Below are 14,213 nucleotides of genomic sequence, written 5' to 3' on the forward strand. Positions count from 1 at the left end.
GGCTATTAACTAAAAGGTGTGAGTGGTTATTAACTGAAAGGTGGGAATCTGAACTAGCAGATGTTTCTGTTCTAACTAAAGGAGAGGAACCATTATTTCCAAAATCACTAGACAAATTTATAGGAATATCTTTTATATAAACCATGGCAACAAAAAAAAGACTATGTACGAGAAAATAAGCTTAGGGTAAGAATGGTACTTGGAGAGAATGAAATTTGGCGAGAAGCTTTGTACGATGGTGTTTTAAGGTGGTTCAAGAGACCAACTCAAGTGAGGTGAGAGACTCTATTGATGACCGCTGATGCTTGGTAGCAAGTATATAATTAGTATAATTACTAGCAGTCGCGTATTAAGATTGTAGTGAGCGTTGTACTCTTTAGGGTGTAGAGAATGTGTATCAATTAGGGTTTATTTCTATGAGTTATGATCTATCGTCCCTCCTTGAGAGGAGATGTATCACTTGGTCACCGCCCACTCAGTCAATGGTGGATAGTTAAATCCTTATTTACAAACGGGTTATGGATCAATTAATAATCATGACTTTCTTTCTGCCCAAGAAGCGCATTATCCCACGTTCCCACATTGGGGCAAGGCGATACCTCCCTTTGGGAGACATTCTATCGTCGCCTCTTATAGGACAATCTAAAGACATCGTCATAGGCGAGACCTTTTACAAACATAACACTATGATATATAATCAACACACGTGAAACTTCAGTTACATTTTCACGATCTCATAACTTCATTTCACTCATCTTAGACTACATAATTGATTTGAGCGTTAAAATGCTAACGTTATAGACCCACCTCCGCACCATTGTATCAGAGATAAGCACCACCATATTTAGAGTCCTTCATCACCAATTAAACACAATTCTAATTCCAAGACAAAATCGTTTTTTAAAAATATTTATAATAAACAAAGGGTAAAATAGAAAAGAAAATAGGTTATCAAAATAGATCTTTTCTTTTCATATATAGAGATAAAAATAACATAATTTTTTGAAAATTTATTAAAATACTTAATTTAACTTCAAAAGTTTTGGAGAAAAAATATTTAAAACATTATATATATTTATCCTCCACTTGTAATACTTGATCCTCTTCAATCATGTAGTGTATCATCTTGTGGTTCAGAGAGATAAAGAAAAAATGGGCATGTTTGTAAGAAGAGTATCCCAAGTTTTGGGATTAACCAACAACACCAAGATCAGGAACATCTCATTCCAATCCCTAGATCCACCATTACCATTACCATCACCTTCACTCTGCCATGGAATCCATGTTTTTCATTGCCCTGTAAGTAATTCCATCACATTCCACGCTTTTTACTATTGCAAATTCGTAAAGGAATGGTTTTTTGATGCCCCATTACTCAATTTGAAAATGGGTTTCTTCCTTTATTTGGAAATGGATATTGAATTTGTGTTTCTGTTTTGGTGATTTTGTGATGGTTTGATAGGATACTGTTGGAATTGTTGCAAAGTTATCTGATTGTATTGCTTCTAGAGGTGGAAACATTTTAGCTGCGGATGTTTTTGTTCCTCAGAATAAACATGTCTTTTACTCTAGAAGGTACTCTCTTTTATTCATTCTCTTCTTGTTTCTATATCATACTATGCAAGCACATTCAATGCTGTCTTGTTGTGGGTTTTTGGAAATGTTTTAGAGTCCATTTGAATTGGCATATTTCAGTTTATCTAGTGACACAGATTTGAAAGGGTTTGTGGAAACAACTCATGAAATGTTTAAAATCCGTTTTCAGCTTATTTTTATATACTCTTTGGGATAATTTATGAAAACAATTTAGTTTATCGGACATCGATAAGATTGAACAAAATGTTGAGATGTATAGAACCAGCATAGAAATAAACTCAGATTAGCAGAGATGAAGATGTTGTTTTGGATGTGTGGTAAGACTAGATGGGATAAGATTAGAAATGACAAACTTTTGAGAGAGTGTTGGGGTAACACCTATCATAGAAAACATGGTGGAAATTAGATTTAGGTCGTTTGGACATATAGAAAGAAGATCCGTGGATTATATTGTGATGAGACTAGATTAGATGGAAGGTAATCGAACCACTAGAGATAGAGGAAGACTTAGAAAAACTGAAAGAAATTATTAAGAAAGATCTCGAGATTAGTGTGTTGGATAGAAGCATGGTTTTTGATTGAGCGTTATGCCGTGGTTTTTGATTGAGATTAATGTGTTGGAAGTAAATCTAAACTAGTCTTGTTACTTTTTTTTTTTATGCTTTAACATGCTCTAATGCCAAGTTTATCTCATTTTGATTGCATTATCTGAGCTTCATAAACTAATACTCAGTTAAAAAAGTCAAATCTATACATACATGAATGCAAGGGGAAGGAAAACTAGTTAGCGATTTGAATGAGTGTGCAGAAACAAAGCAATGACTATAGCTGCATTGACTTGTGTTGATCATTGCAGTGATTTTGTTTTTGATCCTCTTAAATGGCCACGGATGCAGATGGAGGAAGATTTCCTAAAGCTTTCACAGGCATTCAATGCAACGAGATCTGTCGTGAGAGTACCGGCTCTAGATGCTAAATATAAAATAGCCGTTCTTGCATCAAAGCAGGTGTGCATACTCGTCACGTTACACAGAAATATACATAGATGGATACAAATTCCCTGCAGTAATTGTGTCATGTAGTTACTAATCTCGACCTTCCAATCTAAATCGTTGGTCAAGATCGTTTAATATTGATTTAATGAATATATAGTCTAAGCCATCTGATCTCGAATCAATGACTGAGATTGATTATAGCATGTAACCATATGGTATTATTATTGCAATGGATCCATATAGATAGATATATGTTGAAGCCTTCTTTCTGTTGCGGCAGGACCACTGCTTGGTTGATTTATTACATGGATGGCAGGACGGAAGACTTCCGGTGGATATCACTTGTGTAATTAGGTGAAATTTCAGAAATTACACCAATAAATGGATTTATAATATGCATTTTTGTTCATATTTTAATTGTTTTATATGATGTATTGATCAGTAACCATCATAGAGATTCAAACACACACGTGATTCGTTTTCTTGAAAGGCACGGTATTCCATATCATTGTTTGAACATGACCAAAGAAAATAAAAGAGAAAACGAGATATTAGAGCTTGTTCAGAACACTGATTTTTTAGTACTTGCAAGATATATGCAGGTAAATAACTGATTACGATTCATGTTCTCCACATGTTATTATTACTACTATTCATATTTAACAACATTGATTTATATGTAAAGATACTATCAGGAAACTTCCTTAGGAGCTACGGTAACGACGTAATTAACATTCACCATGGTTTGTTGCCATCATTCAAGGGTGGTCATCCATCTAAACAGGTTGATCTTCTCGCACTTTGACTGGTCAAGCTGTTGCCATGGTCATTCATCTCATTCATCTTCATGTTTAATATGCTATACTGTTTTGGCAGGCCTTTGAGGCTGGTGTGAAATTAATCGGTGCAACAAGTCACTTTGTGACCGAAGAACTTGATGCCGGCCCTATAATTGAACAAATGGTGAACTTAAATTTTTCCTTCAATGTTTCTAGTTTCTTTGTATTAAGATGTCTGGTTACGATCTAGTGACCTGCTATCAAGTTTCCGCTATCGGACCATCCTCAATTTATTTCTACGCTCTAGATGTCCAGTCCTGGACGTGAGGGGATCTGTTAAGAGTTCATAATCGAACAATACATAGTCTAAAGATGCAATTCTTAACAATGGTAATAAACCGTTTCAATAATGGTTTGATATTTATGTGAGTCTAAAGTGATTGAATCTGATTTGCAGGTTGAGAGAGTTTCACACAGAGATAACTTGCAGAGCTTTGTGCAGAAATCAGAAAATCTCGAGAAACAATGTCTTTCTAAGGCTATAAGATCTTATTGTGAACTCAGAGTATTACCTTATGAAGGCAAGAAAACTGTTGTATTTTGAGGAAAAACAACAAATAGCTAAACATAATGCACACCAAAATTTTGGGGTGTATCTGTATTTACATTCAATCATTTACTTATAAAATTCAAATAATGTTCCATTTTACTTTAACTGCAAAAGATGAGGATAAATAGGACTCAATTTGATTCATTTGGTTCTTGTCACATTGATAATGTAATGAATTGAATCAGAAGCTCCAATACATTGTTCTCTGAAAATGGATTCCTTGCAGTCAGTTTTGTAAAGCAATCACACTGTCGTGATGTTCGTGGTCATCCAATCTTGATCGGACCGTCTATAAAAGATACATTCAAATTTCATTTAATAATTTAATGTATACATTCCTATAATCGCAACCATTTTGATTAGACAGTTATCAATTCATGAAAAATCTTTACATTAAGCATTTTTTAACGATATATTTGAAACTTCTCTTAATCAAAATTCACGTCGCAATGTGCATTGCAATCCTCACAACCGCAACTGCTTCCGCAATGTAAAACCATGTTACAAATTGTGGTTTTTTCAAATTTTGTTACTCGACAAAACTAAAACGCGGTTTTAACTGCTATTTAACAACATTTCATACCAATAACATGTAGAATAATAGCAATTTGTTCAAATTTTTCTACATTGTAAATTAAATAGCAGCGTCATTCAATTTGTTATTGGGTATAAGCAACTGTGTAAGACTTTAAAACTGTGTTACATCTTAATATAATGATACAATACAACATGTCACTAGTTCTTATTTCCAAAGTATCATTTCAACAGAAGACATGAATGAAAATCTTTGAGGAGCTGAAAGTCAACTTGTAGCAAGTTGGAAAGCTCTCAAGAATGCCTCCGGAATCTTTGAGGAGCTGAAAGTCAACTTGTAGCAAGTTGGAAAGCTCTCAAGAATGCCTCCGGGGGCTGTGCGCCGCTTATCTTCTGAGTTCCATTAATCTGTCAAATGAATAACCGAGTTAGCGTCAGTTTGAATTAGCGCCGAGTTTGACAGAATCATGTTGTGTCACCGGGATTTCTGTAAAATCTACACTATAGAGCCTCAACGAAATTATGGTGTCAACTGTCATCGTGATTTTGTTAAACTCGCTGTGGCTCTAAACAAGCATTCAATCGGATCGGTGCTGATCATGATTCACGAAGTAACTAAAAGAAAAGTATTTATATTTTGTACACCTACCACATAATGTGGAACCCCTGAAATGTTTCTTGAGTATGTTTTAATCTCATCCTCCACCTAGGTAGATTCATGGAAAGCAAGATCAGCAGAGATGCATTGTTATTCAATAACTAAAACTCAACATGATAATTGCTTATGATATCCATTGTGGTAAGGCACTCGAATTCTCTGTAGTCATGGATTCCGGTGGTTATGTATTCGTATTTTGAGATGTATTTTTTAAGCTAGTTTTGATGAAGTTAGATTACAAATCGTCTGATCTTCATTCAACAACCGACCGATATCCTTGACTACAGAGAATCCAGATCCGATTGCACAACTTATAAAAATGTGTGTGGATACCTAGCAACTAGAGACTATATTGAAAAAACCTTACCTCCTTCAGCCCATTGTTAGGGTCCTTAAGAAACTCTTCTGCTCCTTCTATACCAACCTTGGCAGCAGCTTCAAGAAGAAAATTCCTGCAATAAAAAATTGTCAGCTAAATCCTTCCACAAATTGTCCCGTTAAACCAGCTCAGTTGGTAGCTGTGCAGAGATATTCGACTGCAGGGATGCAGGTTCAAACCGGCGACATCCCAGCATAAAAAAGGTAAGAAAACAAAAGTACTCACCGGTCACCAATGTATTTTCCCTGAGTGAAATAACCAAGGCACAGTTCTTCAACTAGATCATGTTGCTTATCAAGACCCTGCTCTCCAGAAAAATATATAAGCCTATGGCTGTCGATAGTGTTTCCCCTGCATGATAATTCAAACAATGTTAGTTGAACCTCAATAAGTCGGGATGTGATTCTCTCCCGCGAGATTTTCACTCCAGTGGAAATTCTCGCCATTCAATTTTTCTATAACTTCGACTGCACGAGGTAGAAACAAATGAGTGGTTGAGTTACCACTGGAGAAAATTTTCACGGGAGAGATCCATTATCCATCGATGAATCGTAAAACCACTCTTAATCTTACGTGAGTCCATCCAAACTATAAACAAGACCGACTCCTTTGAAGACCTGTCAAATGAAAATATTTACTTGCTCAAACTCAAAGATGAGATGAAATACAAACATGATTACAATCAACAATAACAAATGTGATTAAAACCTCCAACATTCGAGCTTCCATCTGAACCGATCGCGATCCAAACTTGCTTCTATAAAACTCCCTCTTATCAACGCCTTCTTTAGGGGCATCGGGGTTGAGTTGATACGGATGCCATTTAATCTGCAGAGTTCAGTTAAACCGCAAGTTAGCACAGGAAACAACCAGAGTTATTTATCAATCACGGAAAATAGCAGTTTGTTCAAATTCACTATAATGACGAATCGTTCAAATTCTGAACTAACGGCATAATGCTATAGCCGCGATTTTACATATCGAAATACGAGAGGGAGAATGTCAGACCTCAAAGTTGTATTTATCCTTAGAGGAAGCTATGGCTTTGTCAAGATTCTTTTTGCCAACAAAGCAAAACGGACATACAGTATCAGAACTAATGTCGATTCGGACGAGTTTCTTTTCGGAGTTAGAACTGTTAGTTTCAGTCATGATCCTGCTGTATATCTGCAATGTCTCTACAACACATAAAAACAACAAGATTGTTATTACAAGAAGGAAGAACAATCTATTACCTATGAAACACAGACACTGATACAAATTATAAACACAACACCGACACACAAACACCAATAATAATTTTAAAATGTACTGATACAAACACGACACCGACGCACAGACACCAATAATAATTTTAAAATATAAACATAAGTGTTGGTGTCATATTGGTGTCTGACAAAGATACAGACATATTATTTTCAATTTTTTTCAGAGGTGTCAGTGTTCCAGAGTCTATTACTCAAAATTACTAATTTGCATAAGGGTAAACATAAACATACAAAAGCTAAAGTGAACCTAAATTTCTGAATGATCTAAAACATGCTAGAAAATGAGCCAGCTTTTACCCTAAAAAAACTCCAAACAATTTATACAAAATCAATGAAAATGAAAAAGGAGATCAATTTTGAAAATAAGAACAGAAAATCAATCTTTAATTCAGTAAAACACAATCAATAGAAAAAGAAACAATCTAGAAATGAGAAAAGAAAAGGATAAAGAGAGAGAAAGAGGTACCAGATTTCAGAAGCTGTGCCAGAGAATTGGAATTGTTGTTGTATGATGTTGAATTTTATGATAAAGATGAAAATGAAAAAAAATATTAATTATTTTTTGAAAATAATTTTATTATTATTATTATTATTATTATTATTATTATTATTATTATTATTATTATTATTATTATTATTATTATTATGCGTTGACTTTATTGATTTATTATTTAAATTTGTGTTTCCTAAGGAGTTGGAATGTCGTAGTTTGAGATTTCTTTGAACAAAAGTCATGGTTTGAGATTGATTACCCACCTGAATGGGGACACATTCATTTCACATGTACTAGTATTAGAAAAATATTATAAATAAAGAAATAATGATGTTAATATTAATAAATTAATTTTATGAAGTACTATGATGTAAATATAAAGTGAAAAATGAATCAAAGAGGGAAAAGATAAATTGTTAGCATTGGATTTGAAGGGAGAGGAGATTGAGTTAGATGAAGCACATGTGAAAGGAATCTTAAATGGTTTCTGGTTCTGTTACTAAAATAGTCATATTTTATTTGGTAATCGAGTCTAAACGAGTTTATATTTAAAATGTTAATATTTTTTAATTCAACATGACATATTTTTTAAAAGACAAAATTGTAAAGAATTCCACATAAAAAAAGACAATATCTCATAAATGCAATGATGCAGACTTGGACAATAGCATGCTGAATTTGGATAGGGATGTGGCGGTGATTCACTCGGATGCGGGCTGCTTTAATGATGAGTCAGTGGCGTTTGGTTGTTCTGTTAAAAATTGGAACTCTGAATTTATCTATGCTGCGTGTCGCAAGGAGCATATTTCTGTTGATCCGGCCATGGCGGAGATGTTGGCAATTAAATGGAGTTTGCAAGTTGCCAAGAGTATTCATTTGGAGAAAATTCTGGTTCAATCTGATGCACTAACTGTGGTTGACTGCATTAATTCGATTGCGAGAGTGGCGACATTGGAATTCTTAGCTTGTGATATCCGTCTTTTACTTGATAGTTTTAAATTTGCTTCTGTTATGTATGTTAATCGAGATTGTATTGCAGATGCCCATAACCTTGTTGGTTTGGGTAGGATGCTTGGTTCAAGGTCTTGGCTTGCTGAGCCTCCTGATACTGCTTCTGTTGTAATTTCCCCTAGGGGCTTACTGGTTTAATGCAATCTTTTTTTCCCATCAAAAAAAAAAATGATGCAGACTTGAAGTCGATCAGAACAATTTCGCTCTCTCATGTAAAAGAAAGATGTTAATTTCAAATTCTTTCATTGAATGTTATTAACATAATTCTAAATATTGGCGATAAAAATGTGTAAGTTAGAGGGGTTGTGTTCCATCATTTTGAGAAAGTTCAAATTATCCAAGCCTAATAATCCTAACTAGTGTTGAAAAATATTTGTTTTAAGTCGCTTATTGGAAAGAAGAAGCGAAATAGACATTGTGGGATATGATAATTTTAAAGGTTTGGTTCAAATGTTTTTAATTTTGGCTTCTTAAACGAGTTCTAGAACGATGTTAAAGTATATTTCATGAGATTGATCAAATTACACATTTATTGTTCTGATTTCAAAATTTGAAAATCCCCAAAGATTAACTTTCAACCTATTTGTTCAGCGAATTGTATGCATCCCCCAAGCTCCTAAATTTGTTTGAGAAACAATCCTAATCCCCGACTTCAAGAAGGTAGACTCCCCCTTCCAAGCTCCCACACTAGATTGAGTGAAAATCCAACCCCTAATTACAACAAGTTGAATTCTCCCCCAAGCTTATATGCTTGGTTACGTGAGAATTCCAAAAGTCTTTGGTACACCCATTTATCATCTAGCCACTGAATCGCTCGATAATAACTCCAATTTTACCTTAATTTGAGAATTTCTCTTTGGGGACATGGAAATGAATATTTACATCTTGATTGATGATTTGTTTTCAAAGAGGCTGGAACATTAATATATAACATCAAATACACAAAAAAGAAAAATTATGATTAAAGCACAATCTCGAAAAATCATGCATCATATAAGATACCAACGCATATTCAAAACACATTAAAGCCAAAATGACTATGCTTACAAATTAACTCAACCCTTGAAAAAACATCAATATAATATATTACATTAAAAATCGACCCAACAAGGAATTCCTAATAAGTAAATATCGGACTCAAACCCAGAGCCGTCTCAAACTTTTGAGAGGCCCTGTGTCAGAAGTTGATATTATCTTCAGTTGAATCGTGAAATTTTTTTAAGAGGTCTTATTTAAGCCTAAATTAACAGTAAAATATATAACGGGTGAGGCCCTGTGCTGTAGGTCGCCTTGCACACCCTCAAAGACGGCCCTGCTCAAACCATCACCATACTCCACCTATGGCCCCGAGAAGTGTCAGATAGATGACATTATAGTTTATTATAAAAACAATTATGAGTATCGTCTCCATAAAGAATGATACGGCACAATAACTTATGAGTAATATTACAATTTTAAACAAATTAATATTTGGTTTTGGCATATGTTGTCTTAGAACTAAAAATAAGAACAAAGTAAAAGATGAAAGAAACAGTGATAGAGAGATGTTGGGTGTTATACTGCAACTATTATAACCACATGCATACCAATCATCAATTATACACATTCATCAATTCATATTGTCGCCTATCACTCAATAACATTATCCATGTCTGAAATAACACCAGAACATAAATCATAACCACATGCATACCAATCATCAATTATACACATTCATCAATTCATATTGTCGCCTATCACTCAATAACATTATCCATGTCTGAAATAACACCAGAACATAAATCATATTGTTTATTTAACAAAATCTCATCCTAATAAACAATATGGTATAATTATGATTCAACATTATATATGAATATCATATCTAAATCTACCTATGGAGTTTAACTTTTGAAAGATGACTGTCTACGTCTAAACTTAATGAGTTATTTTCACCGATAATTTAAATTCACAGATCATGTTATAAATGATCAATTCCTATTTAGGCATAATGAATATCTTTGGTCTAAATCTTGGAGAGCTTCTCAACAATAGAGAATTCTATCATATTATTCTTTTTTCTGTATAGTATTGTGTATGATTCTCTATGCGCCGTCAACTCTTGTTTAAACTGATGGTGGGCAAATTGGTGGTCATCCTCTCCTTTGTCGAGTAAATGTGAAACAACTCTAAAGCCACTATTGTCGTGGATAAATTGGTGGCTCTCCTTTCTTTTACTAAGCAAATTGGTGGTGCTCTTCTCCTTTGCATCCGAATTCATCAGTGTTGTGTCGTGATCGATGACAATTACATTTGACATTTTTTCTCAGTCCTTCAACATAGTCTTGCACATTTCCAAATCTCATGTAACATTGTCCTCTTTTTCAGATTCCAAAAATGCAAAACCACTAAAAAAGTCTTCCCCGTAAAAATAACACAAATAATTTTCAAAAGTGGAAGCCTATACCTGTTGAATTAATTATGAGCACAGTAGGAATTATGTTGAACAACTCGATGGAATTGAGATATGTCCAAATTATATCAATAACAATGACTTTATCCTCACAAAATTTGTATCTAGAGACATGGTGGTCATTATCCAAAAGCTTCAAGAGTTGTTGCATTTAAGATCTTGGACCTCTTACCGCCTTGTTGTTTCAGGCACACACATTGTATACTTGCTTGATATTTGAAATATTTTGAGGTCTTTTATGTTGCAAAGTTGCAAGTATGTTTTTCGGCACCACCATGTTTAATGTTATGTTCGAAACAAGTTCTTTCTCCTCTAAAATAAGGCGACATACAATGGGATGGTTGATACTTTCCATTTTCTCAATCCGGTGTCATCACGTTTCAACTTCCCAAGCGATGGTTGATACGTGCCACTTCTTTCGCCTCTCATTATTACAAATGCTTGTTTTCTATTGGAATCATTGCCAGGCCTTTTGATTACAACACCAAACTCTAATTTCTCGGCCTCCATGTGGATCCATTGTAGCATATGTTCACGATCAATAAACTCTTGTTTATTTGTAAATTATTCACGAACATCTAACTCGACAATAACTGGTCTAACATCCCGTTTAACATCATCCTTCACCTCATTCGATTTAACATCACCCTTCAATTCATCCGGTTTAACATCCATACTCAGAGTAGCTTTGGGAAATATATATAGGTGCACCATATCTAATATGAATCATAACAGAAAAACAGATTAAAACTCGAAGTATTAGGCAAATCTAGAGATTGATCTCCGAAACACATGAAACTTAGTCCAAAAATGCATATCCAGACTTAACATTCTTTCAGCTCAAACACCAGATTAATGCAAGGAATAAGGGATGAAATGAATGAACTTTACCTTAAATTTCAACTTCTTTTGCTCCATTTGATGTGATAAAATACAAGAATGATGTTTTGGTGTTGAAAAGTTGATTCATAATGAAAGAAATTTTTTAAGAATTTTGAGAGTGAAGTTGAGTTTGATCATGAAGAAGAAGAACATGGAAGGTGGTGTTTTATTCAATTTTCCACTTGATATTTCTAGATATGCATATCCAGAATCGTCAATTAGTTCTTACAGAAACCACTTCAATAAATAGAAATACCATACATGAGATTTTACGGAGATACATCTCTGAATTCACTTTCGAAAATATACGGAGATTAATATTCGAAATAAATTTTAATAAAAATAAGATGATCGACTAAAATACAAAGACGATTGTGATTTTATATGTATCATGTAAGAATATTTTTGAGTTTCAATATGATGCTTTGGGTGGGGAGAATATTTCCTCTTTATAAATTTACTAGATCACCTACCCGTGCTTCGCACGGGTACATTAGAAATAAAATTAATATTTTTTTATAATAGTTGATATTTAATTTTTTATTTGCATATAAAATATTCTTGTAAACCATTTATATTATGTTTGCAATTATACTTTTATTTTTTTAATGTGAAAGACAATAAATTAAAAAAAAATTACTATGATAATTATAAAGGTATAAATTTAAAGAAATGAAAATTATTAACTAAAGAATATTTTTAATAATTAATAAATGGTTGTTTTGATATTTACGTATAAAATAAATAAGTTTTAAAATATAATGATATGATTGTATTAAATATAATATTTTGTAAAAAAAATAAAAATTATTTAAAATGTGAGTTTATATAATTTTAGAGTGTAAATATGATAAATATTTTGAAGATAATTAACTTTTTTGTCAATTATAAAATTTTCAATATATTTAAACGGTATATTAAATTTGGCTATTTTTACAAATAAGAACTTGAAATATATATTTACTTCTTGATGTAACTTTTAATATTTTTTATTAATTTATTTAATAAGTAAATAAAATGTTATATATTTATAAGTAGTAAAATTCTTATTGATTTAAACTGTATAAAATTTACGAACATATATAATTAATATAATTTTGATGTTTAGTGCATAGTTAAATGATTTAACTCTATAATTTTAAAAATACTGAGTTTGTATCTTTTTTTAAATCATTAAAAGAGACATTTTAGCAATTTTTTAAAATAAATAAACGTTAAAATAATTTTAAGTAGTTATTATAATATCTAATAATAACTCATTTATATATATTATAATATTTGTCAGTACTCACTTATCAAATAATACATATAATTTTTTAAGTTAAGAATAAAGTTATTCCACTATATGTTCATCATTTTATATATTTATAACTTTTTTAATATTTTATTCCATTGATTTAGATATATTTTTTTTGAGAAATTTTTTTCAATGTCATTTTTTATGTAAATAAGTTTTAAAATATAATGATATGATTGTATTAAATATAATATTTTGTAAAAAAATTAAAAATTATTTAAAATGTGAGTTTATATAATTTTAGAGTGTAAATATGATAAATATTTTGAAGATAATTAACTTTTTTGTCAATTATAAAATTTTCAATATATTTAAACGGTATATTAAATTTGGCTATTTTTACAAATAAGAACTTGAAATATATATTTACTTCTTGATGTAACTTTTAATATTTTTTATTAATTTATTTAATAAGTAAATAAAATGTTATATATTTATAAGTAGTAAAATTCTTATTGATTTAAACTGTATAAAATTTACGAACATATATAATTAATATAATTTTGATGTTTAGTGCATAGTTAAATGATTTAACTCTATAATTTTAAAAATACTGAGTTTGTATCTTTTTTTAAATCATTAAAAGAGACATTTTAGCAATTTTTTAAAATAAATAAACGTTAAAATAATTTTAAGTAGTTATTATAATATCTAATAATAACTCATTTATATATATTATAATATTTGTCAGTACTCACTTATCAAATAATACATATAATTTTTTAAGTTAAGAATAAAGTTATTCCACTATATGTTCATCATTTTATATATTTATAACTTTTTTAATATTTTATTCCATTGATTTAGATATATTTTTTTTGAGAAATTTTTTTCAATGTCATTTTTTATGTAAATAAGTTTTAAAATATAATGATATGATTGTATTAAATATAATATTTTGTAAAAAAATTAAAAATTATTTAAAATGTGAGTTTATATAATTTTAGAGTGTAAATATGATAAATATTTTGAAGATAATTAACTTTTTTGTCAATTATAAAATTTTCAATATATTTAAACGGTATATTAAATTTGGCTATTTTTACAAATAAGAACTTGAAATATATATTTACTTCTTGATGTAACTTTTAATATTTTTTATTAATTTATTTAATAAGTAAATAAAATGTTATATATTTATAAGTAGTAAAATTCTTATTGATTTAAACTGTATAAAATTTACGAACATATATAATTAATATAATTTTGATGTTTAATGCATAGTTAAATGATTTAACTCTATAATTTTAAAAATACTG

The 14,213-nt window shown here is 31.2% G+C and overlaps 2 protein-coding genes across 3 annotated transcripts; one reads left to right on the forward strand and one right to left on the reverse strand.

Annotated features, from left to right (window-relative positions):
- The first annotated feature begins 1,086 nt into the window (after nucleotides 1–1,086).
- Nucleotides 1,087–4,455, forward strand: LOC131634417 (formyltetrahydrofolate deformylase 1, mitochondrial-like). Its single transcript, XM_058905078.1, has 8 exons — nucleotides 1,087–1,299; nucleotides 1,463–1,575; nucleotides 2,453–2,603; nucleotides 2,872–2,945; nucleotides 3,034–3,193; nucleotides 3,277–3,375; nucleotides 3,468–3,554; nucleotides 3,828–4,455. Exons 1-8 carry the CDS (start codon nucleotides 1,153–1,155, stop codon nucleotides 3,972–3,974), a joined length of 978 nt encoding a protein of 325 aa, XP_058761061.1. The 5' UTR covers nucleotides 1,087–1,152; the 3' UTR covers nucleotides 3,975–4,455.
- Nucleotides 4,456–4,587: 132 nt separating this feature from the next.
- Nucleotides 4,588–7,411, reverse strand: LOC131634419 (uncharacterized). 2 transcript variants are annotated; one of them, XM_058905079.1, is made up of 8 exons: nucleotides 7,286–7,410; nucleotides 6,560–6,729; nucleotides 6,260–6,379; nucleotides 6,125–6,168; nucleotides 5,777–5,902; nucleotides 5,540–5,624; nucleotides 5,164–5,220; nucleotides 4,588–4,922 (listed from the first exon to the last, which is right to left on the reverse strand). In XM_058905079.1, the coding sequence occupies exons 2-8, from the start codon at nucleotides 6,701–6,703 to the stop codon at nucleotides 4,845–4,847; spliced, it is 654 nt and encodes a 217-aa protein (XP_058761062.1). In that variant the 5' UTR covers nucleotides 6,704–6,729; nucleotides 7,286–7,410; the 3' UTR covers nucleotides 4,588–4,844. The 2 variants fall into 2 exon arrangements, with proteins under 2 accessions (XP_058761062.1, XP_058761063.1); XM_058905080.1 differs by lacking the exon at nucleotides 5,164–5,220 and having other exon boundaries at nucleotides 7,286–7,411.
- Nucleotides 7,412–14,213: the final 6,802 nt, after the last annotated feature.

The sequence above is a fragment of the Vicia villosa genome, unplaced genomic scaffold, assembly GCF_029867415.1.
Source record: "Vicia villosa cultivar HV-30 ecotype Madison, WI unplaced genomic scaffold, Vvil1.0 ctg.001291F_1_1, whole genome shotgun sequence".
NCBI classification, from domain to species: Eukaryota; Viridiplantae; Streptophyta; class Magnoliopsida; order Fabales; family Fabaceae; genus Vicia; species Vicia villosa.

What these genes read in the sequence shown, in the direction of transcription:
- LOC131634417 (XM_058905078.1), top strand. Translation starts at nt 1,153, where the DNA reads ATGGGCATGTTTGTAAGAAGAGTATCCCAAGTTTTGGGATTAACCAAC. An exon ending in CCGTTCTTGCATCAAAGCAG is followed by an intron (nt 2,604 to 2,871) that starts GTGTGCATACTC and finishes CTGTTGCGGCAG; the next exon opens with GACCACTGCTTGGTTGATTT. An exon ending in GATATCACTTGTGTAATTAG is followed by an intron (nt 2,946 to 3,033) that starts GTGAAATTTCAG and finishes TGTATTGATCAG; the next exon opens with TAACCATCATAGAGATTCAA.
- LOC131634419 (XM_058905079.1), bottom strand. Translation starts at nt 6,703, where the DNA reads ATGACTGAAACTAACAGTTCTAACTCCGAAAAGAAACTCGTCCGAATC. An exon ending in TATAGTTTGGATGGACTCAC is followed by an intron (nt 5,903 to 6,124) that starts GTAAGATTAAGA and finishes ATTATCATGCAG; the next exon opens with GGGAAACACTATCGACAGCC. An exon ending in CTAACAATGGGCTGAAGGAG is followed by an intron (nt 5,221 to 5,539) that starts GTAAGGTTTTTT and finishes GAATCTACCTAG; the next exon opens with GTGGAGGATGAGATTAAAAC.